Source organism: Agrilus planipennis, unplaced genomic scaffold, assembly GCF_000699045.2.
Source record: "Agrilus planipennis isolate EAB-ADULT unplaced genomic scaffold, Apla_2.0 scaffold108, whole genome shotgun sequence".
In the NCBI taxonomy this organism is placed as follows: domain Eukaryota; kingdom Metazoa; phylum Arthropoda; class Insecta; order Coleoptera; family Buprestidae; genus Agrilus; species Agrilus planipennis.
This window is the reverse complement of record NW_020439204.1, coordinates 969,891-977,986: the sequence shown is the minus strand read 5'-3', so window position 1 is coordinate 977,986 and position 8,096 is coordinate 969,891. Positions and strand designations below refer to the sequence as shown.

Sequence of the window (8,096 nt, the reverse complement as noted above, 5' to 3'; positions counted from 1 at the left end):
AGTTCGTAATAATTAAGGAACCCTACATTCCAATAATGTTCTTGCACATAAGAATAAGCCAACGGTATCCTTTTTAAACACCATGTTTGATTGTACAATGAAAATTTTCCCGGTAAACAATAATTATTCTTCTCAGCAAATTCTACTAAAAACTGAGGCAAACTTATGTCGAAATCTTTGCAGAAAAGACTGTAATGATATATTTGAAGACAAACAAAAGGCCCCATACTTATAACGACTCCAATCAGACACCAAAAAATGTACCGCATAAGATAAAGTACAATCAGAAAATGCTTTTTAAAGTTATTAAAAAATAATCTACTACTAGCAAAAAGGAAGAAGTACAAAACAAAACCCACATTAAGAATGCCGTTGGACCTTGTTAAGGTACTTAGTCCTATAGGAAATAAATACAAAACATGTTTTAATTTAATTCTTATGTCGTTATTTCTGTCAAGTTGCTGTTTTAATTTTGCATATTTTAGCATAGCAAAAAATGAAAAAAAACTGAAAAGACATTCAGTGTAGGGAGCTACAAAAAATACTGTAGCAGGATTAATGCAAAATAATACTGCTGATTTGTATGCTAAGTCTGCATCTAGAATGAGAGAAGTCAATCTAAATAAAAGCAGTGCGGCTGCTATGAAAAAGACACAATTTACAAACAAACATGACAAAATACAAGCTGAATCCTGATTTAAATAAGGAAACATATTAAATATTGGCAGTACAAAATACTTAACTATAAACGGAAACGCTGGAAAAAATGGTAACGTATTTTCGTATGAGTACCCATATTTAATTATGTGTATAAAATATTGAGCATCCCATCTTATAAATCCACCAAAAATAAATTGAATTAAAGAGTCCAAAAAAGTAAATGGGAGCTTTTCTTTTGGATACAAAAAAACGTCAGCATTATGATCTGGTATAAAGATATTTCCGAAAAATTGTATGCTTATAACTAATAAACGGGTGTATAAAGCCACTTTTATTAATTTTCTTTCCAAAATATTTAAGTATTTCATGTTCCTAAGACTTATTTTTAAGAAGTTTTAGTAAAACAATTCTTATGGGCTATGTATCACAAAATCATTTGTATCATAAGTATCGCTAACGTGCATTACATTAATACTATAATTTCTTAATTACTATTTTCAACTGTTAAATTACGTTAGTCAGAACAATAACCCCTTTTGTGGTATAACCTGGGTAACGATAATCTACATTTACTAACATTCAGTAAACACTCTGCATACCTTTATTTTTGATCACCTGGTATAACAGCCTCTTATTTCTGCAAGAAGAAAATTTGGCTTGAGAACATGTACAATGTTGTCAAGTTTCAACTTACGTTTTCCTGAATACATTTAACACAAAAATACTCCAAAACATTTATTTTCTTTGATAGTAATGAATTAGTAAAAACTAGTGACAAATCATTTGCGGTGAGCAAAGAACGTACCCCATCATTTCAATTTCACTTATCAAATAGTTTATGTAAGGATGCGTAAGAGCCTAAGGTAACCTCAAAATTGCCCAAATAAAAACAAAGATGGCAGGTGAAGAACAAGCGAAAAGTGATTTTGAAGGTGTTTTGAGCCGAATTGATCGTAAATTTGATTTAATAGCGATCAAATGGTTAGAAAATAAAAATTTTGAGATAAGGTTTCGAACTCAAATCCAAAGAAATAGCGACGACTTTAATGCTTTATGTGATGAATGGGTAGATTTATTTTCCGAAGTTACAAAAACCGTTTGGGTCAAAAAAGTTTCAAATACAGGTCCTAAAATAAAATTTAGAAAGCAGTATCAATGTTGGACTTACGTTGAAAAAGAAGTTCAAAAAGAATTGTTGTTTGATGCTAGAAGATGTAGAGGTACACTGGATGTAAAGGTCTTAACTGACAATCCCCTAACCAGGCGCAAAAATAGGCATATAAAATTGGGCTTAAACGTTGTTGTTAAAATTAATTTTAATCATCTTCATGAAGTTGACACCAGCAGACCGTTTGCATTTTTTGTGCATACATGCGAACCATTAGCTGAAGTTCCTAAACCAACAGTACAACCCAACAATAATATATCTCAGAAAGTAGCTGAGATTATCAAAAGAAGACTGAATGTTTCATCAAAAGAAGTAAATGGTGAAAGTTCCAAAAACAATGAACATATTCCTCAGCAATCTAATTCTTCTGTAGTTGCACCATCAACAATATCAAATATTGAGGAAAAGGCTTTTCCAGAAAACCACAGATTAAGTACAGATAACACAATACCTGCAATATGTACTCAAGTTTTACCGAATTTGGAAGATATGCCGTCATGTTTCAATCAAAATTATTTACCTGTTTTTAATTTAGATCAAGTACAATTAAATCCATTGATTCAATTTAATGGTACAAATGACAGTATTAAGTTAGAAATTCAGCCACAAATTCAACAACTAAGTCAAGTAAGCTTATGTACACCACAACTAGGGATGAGTGAGCCCATTATGTGTCAGCCTACACTAATGCTAGATTCCCAAATTCTTTCATTCACAGCACATCACTTGGTTCAAATGCATTCTCATAACTTACAAAATCAAACAAGTTATTACATTTAATATAAACCTTATGCTGAAAACGTGATTCATTAAAAGTTGTTATTTTTAGTATTAAATAATCCTCTGGTCAACTTGTGAATATTTTAATGTACCTAATATTTTATAATCTGACTATTTTAAAACAGAAGTCTTTTTAGATTATGAAGTAATATTAGCATTATTATTAAGGTATTCATTTTGAGAAACATGTGGAACTGGTAGAATAAATTTAATATATTTTTGAGTACATTATCATGAATAAAGCTACTTAATATTGTAGTAATAAATATACCTTTATCAGCTCAATTCCAGTATTGTGAGTACTCTTTGTCTGACTATGTAAATACGAAGTAATTAGTCTTCTACAAACTACTGTACCACAAGGTAGTACTTATACAATGAAAGGTTGTGGTTATTTTGAATATGGACTTTTTTTTTGTAGCTCTCTAACTTATTTGAAATATGTAATGTGTAATATTAAGAAACAGTTTTCTTGTACTGATATTTTCTTTTGTTGATGTTTACTGTTTGAATACTTTTGTTTCTGAAATAAACATTAAAATAATGGGATTGTTTGTATTCTTATCTAACGAACCAAAATAATATTTTTTTCGCGAAAAAAGTTTCCACTAATCAAAATAAAACTAACTTAGTTTTACTTAATCATTGTTTTATATTTACTTCACATTGCATTTAACGTAATAATTGTTTTTTATATGATATATTACACAGTTTGATATACAACTATATTTACAATATTCATCAGTCTTTGAAACAATGAAATTTACATAAATGAGCAAAAATTCTTAAAACGATAAGTTTGGAAAAAGCACAATTAGACGTTTATTGTTAATTATAAAATACCAGCATAATGAATTATAGTTGAATAATTCTACGGTAAAAAGGAAAAAAACGTAAGCAATTCTTTTGTACTTAACGAAAATAATAATTCAAATAAAAACAGTCTTTATATCAGGTCAGTAATGTCGACGTCACTTTTTCCTACCCACTGGGCTATCTACAAAAACTACTCAACCATTCAAGATTTGCAGAATACAGACCATTAACAGTCAATACACAAATAAAACATCTCAGCTAGGGGAAGCACCAAATAAATATATCGGAGATTTATAGCAATGGCGCAACCGTAACGGTGATATATTAATTTTTAAAGTTTCTATAACCGAAAGTTTAGTTTGTTCACGGTATATATTCATAATTAATATGCTATTCACATTATAAGGGGGCTTCCAATATTCACTACCAAATGTTTACTGAGTATTTAATGCTTATTTAAATAAGCTATGAAAAAGTACTATGTGTTTTAGAGTGCTTTTGAAGGTCTCTAGATTTCGTAAATGTTTTGTCACATACACTACAATTAAACGATTTTTCTTCTTCTGAATGAGTTAGCAAGTGAGCTTTAAGATCAGCGTTCGTTACAAACGGTTTATTACAATGAGTACATTCAAATTTCTTAGCACCTGCATGTCGCCTAACATGTACTATTAAACAACTTGACTGCACGAAGCCTTTTTTGCAAATTTGACAAATGTAGGGTCGTTCGCCTGTATGAGACCTTTTGTGAACTATCAAGGTACTGGAACCATTGAAACCTGTAAACCAAAAACACATTTAATAATACTCCACCACATGATTACACATACATTGTGTTTATAAAGTGAAATAAAATCTTAAGTTCTCAAATAATTTTCATAATTGTTATCTTTTTTGTCTGCTAAGTACCTAACATTATTTTTTTTTTTTTTAATAATCTGAAAATATAGCTTAAGACGTAAATAATTAACATTCTGATAATTCTTGGTCCCTTTATTTTACCTTTATGACAAATATCACAAATATGTGACTTTTCTCCTGTGTGTGTTCTCATATGCTTTGTAAGTTCGTTTGATTGACAAAACGCTTTCTGACAAACGCAGCAAACATACGGACGTTCTCCTGTGTGGGTTCTAATGTGTGCTATCAAATTGGATCTTGTAGAGAAAGCTTTTGTACACATGGTACACTTATGAGGTCGTTCACCTAGACAAAAAAATTATACAGAATTTGTTATCAAATTAACAAATACAACATTAAAAATTAAATGAATAATGCATCTTTTAAAAACAATTGGACGGTTTGAAAATGACAAATTATAACACATACAATTACATTTCTTATATATTCCTTATTAGATACCATTAAACTAATTTAAATATTTTTAAATGCATACTCAAAACTAAAGTCTTAAGTTCCTATTATATGTGCAGAACATAAGAAGATAAAATCTTATGTAATTACAGAATGCATTGCTTTAATTAAGAAATGTAATATAATTTTAACTGAAAGATCGCAAGACTTTTGAAATTATTTTGTCTATTTAATAGTGCTATGAAAAAATCAGTAAAAAAAAGTTATTCAAACATATTAATTTTATTTATTACCTGTATGGGTTCTCATATGTTTCTCCAAGTCTTGAGCTTGTCGACATCCCTTATTACAAACTGTGCATTTAAATGGTCTCTCATCAGTATGCATTCTAAGATGAATTTTAAAATTTCCACTGTGTGAAAATGCCTTATTACATATTTTACATTTGTACGGCATGTCAGAAGAATGAGTTTTCATATGACGACTTAATTTGGTTGGTGTAGCAAAAATTTTCCCACATGTTAAACATTGTCTGTTATTATCATTTGGCTTTGATAAAGATTTTATTTCTTTCGTTTTGTCTTTCAATTCTGGTTGCCCATTTGTTGCTTGTTGCTGATCTTGAATTACTGGAGGATCTGGTAAAGGCGGCTGAGGAATTTGTTGCACTTGAATTGAAGGACCTATAGGAAAATCTTACATTAATTCTGATTTAAAAATACGTTTGCTTTGTCAATGTTGCTGTATATTTCACTATTTAATTTTAATTTCTAATTGATTAAGTTTGACACTGAAACTGACTGTTATTTGTACATATAACCAGACTGGAAAGTTAGTCCTTACATAAAGCTTAAGATATTTTATAATGAATAAACAAATAGCAAACATTTGTTATTTTGATGTTATTTTACTATTACTAGCTTGCCGTGCGATAAAATGATTAGCAACCTACTCTTTTTATAGGATGTCTAGGCGTTTATAAAACGTACGACTTTCAGGTATAGCTAAGACACTGTAGGTCATTCATGAATTACATAAGCAAGTTTAGGATGGTTTCAAATTTATAAACATTTCATTAAAGACTATACAATACCTACAGATTAATAATAAATGCATAACTAGAACAGACATATACAAGTACCTTAACATATTATGTGATAATCAATTTATAAATATAAAAACATTAAAGATTAAGTTTTTAATCAGTAATTTATCAAAACTACCAGACTTGGATCGCGATTTCGAACTTATTAGTTCTCATCACCATAGGTAGTTTGGATAAATTTAGTAGATGGTAATGGATTACCTATACCTTGATATAAAAATATTTTTTCTAGATAAATGAACTTCAATTATGTAAGGAGGATCTAAAATTACTATAAATGAATTCTTCTCGCCGAATCACAAAATTGCTCATTACACTAACCTACAATCTGATTCTGCAGAATATTAGGTTGTTGCATTTGCTGCATAGGAAGCGAATATGTTGCACCATTGTAAACCTGCAATTGACTAACCCCCTGAATATATCCACTAATAGGTAAATGATTTTGTGGTGGTATATTGTAGCTTAGTTCAAATCTATCATCATGTTGCAATTCAATTAGAGGGGCACATTCTATATAAACACAACCTTGATTTTGTTCAGGTACTTGCTGAATTTGAGATTGCTCTTGTTGAAGGGGTTGTGGCTGTTGATGCAGTTGTTGATTTTGAATCTGTTGTTCAAATTCAAGTTCATTTTGATTGACTATTTGGTTTTGTTGTTTTTCATTTGATAAACTTGTTAAATACTGTCGTAATTTGGCATCCGATTTTTCACACTGCTTTTTAAATTGGAAGGATATATGTAATTTTGCAGAACATTTATTGCATATTTGAGATGGTAAACCATCATTCTGCCAAACCTGTAAATTTCAATGTACTTTGCATTAGAAGGACCAATTATTTCATAAAATTTACCTGAACAGAAGCACAAGCCATCATCTTTTTCGATATATTAACTTTGAAAATTGACATCATAACGCCTTCGTTTAAACAAATTCTGCATATTTTTGAAAAATCTAATTCCATTACTATCAAGAATATAAGAAATAATACATATAGAATATTTAAATATTTACAATTTTTAATTCTAACCTCATAAACTAACTAGTTATCTTCTTCTTCATTTATTCCATAGATAAACTTTATTAAATTAATTCCATTGAACTATTCAAACTTCGAACCCAGCGATCAGCGATAGAAAGACGCAGAAACAGGCAGTGGTGTGAAACTGAAGCTTAAATCAAAATTTGATGAAATAGGGGGAAACAAATATTAAATTCGAGTTACAGTTAATAGAATGAAATGGTACAGAAAACGAATTTCACTTTGGACGTTGATTTTTAATCCATACAGATATGTTTCCGATTTCTATCACTGTCATTAAATTTTGCTTATAGTATATTCAAAATAATTAATAAAATCAGTTATTCCTTCGTGAGGAAAATAAAAGTTGTGGATCTAGTTATTACGACATAAGGTTTTGAAAGTTATAGTCAGAAAGTTACAATTTCTTAATTTTGTATATAATTTAAGATCCCATTTTTTGTATAATTTTTTTATTGCTCTGAATCCGTTTAACCGTCATTTTATTTTTAATAAACTTACTTATAATTTCAAGGTTAAAAACTTGCAAGATTCTTCACTCCTTTGTCACTTACTTATTTTGGTAAAACAACTTCTTAAAACCGTTGAAAATTTTGTGAACGTTAAGGTGTGATGTTTCGCCCACATATACGTAACGGTTTTCATTTCTTAAATCAATTGTTATATATTACTGAACTAAATGAATACAATTTGTATGTCTCTGCATGCCGTATATTAAAAGTTTATTCGTACTTTCAAAGAAAACTTATTTATGATTTAACACCTTTAAAACATGAATGCAATTATAAAACTCCAGGACTTTTCTGATGCACTTTCTATCGCAAATATTTTCGTTGTATTTGCATTTAAGAATAAAGTACTTGCTATATTCCAAAAATATTTACAAAGTAAAAGTGCAGATATACAATAACGAAATAAAGACTAATATTTCAGTAAAGGATATAATTGAGAATGCTCAAATACTTTCCGAATTACTTTCAAATGAATATTGCTCAATACTGATTTTAATATTAAAGAAGTGTTTCTAATATAAATCATAAAAATAAGAAGTATGCTACTTACATATGATTTCTGCATGTATGATTCACAGGAAAGTATTTCTTTGTTTAAGTTAAATATAGAAACTGTTAAAGAGCGCATCAGTTGAAACATTAAAAATTTGAATTCAAAAGCTGCTTAGAGTACGTCATATAAAAAGCAGTCCAAT

The 8,096-nt window shown here is 29.2% G+C and overlaps 2 protein-coding genes across 2 annotated transcripts; one reads left to right on the top strand and one right to left on the bottom strand.

Annotated features, from left to right (window-relative positions):
* The first annotated feature begins 1,316 nt into the window (after nucleotides 1-1,316).
* Nucleotides 1,317-3,150, top strand: LOC108736580. Its single transcript, XM_018469047.1, has one exon. It carries the CDS (start codon nucleotides 1,556-1,558, stop codon nucleotides 2,606-2,608), a length of 1,053 nt encoding a protein of 350 aa, XP_018324549.1. The 5' UTR covers nucleotides 1,317-1,555; the 3' UTR covers nucleotides 2,609-3,150.
* A 270-nt stretch (nucleotides 3,151-3,420) lies between these two features.
* On the bottom strand, nucleotides 3,421-8,038 carry LOC108736610 (zinc finger protein 768). The gene is made up of 7 exons (XM_018469093.1): nucleotides 7,952-8,038; nucleotides 6,878-7,019; nucleotides 6,701-6,813; nucleotides 6,165-6,645; nucleotides 5,032-5,421; nucleotides 4,427-4,630; nucleotides 3,421-4,203 (listed from the first exon to the last, which is right to left on the bottom strand). Exons 3-7 carry the CDS (start codon nucleotides 6,809-6,811, stop codon nucleotides 3,890-3,892), a joined length of 1,500 nt encoding a protein of 499 aa, XP_018324595.1. The 5' UTR covers nucleotides 6,812-6,813; nucleotides 6,878-7,019; nucleotides 7,952-8,038; the 3' UTR covers nucleotides 3,421-3,889.
* Nucleotides 8,039-8,096: the final 58 nt, after the last annotated feature.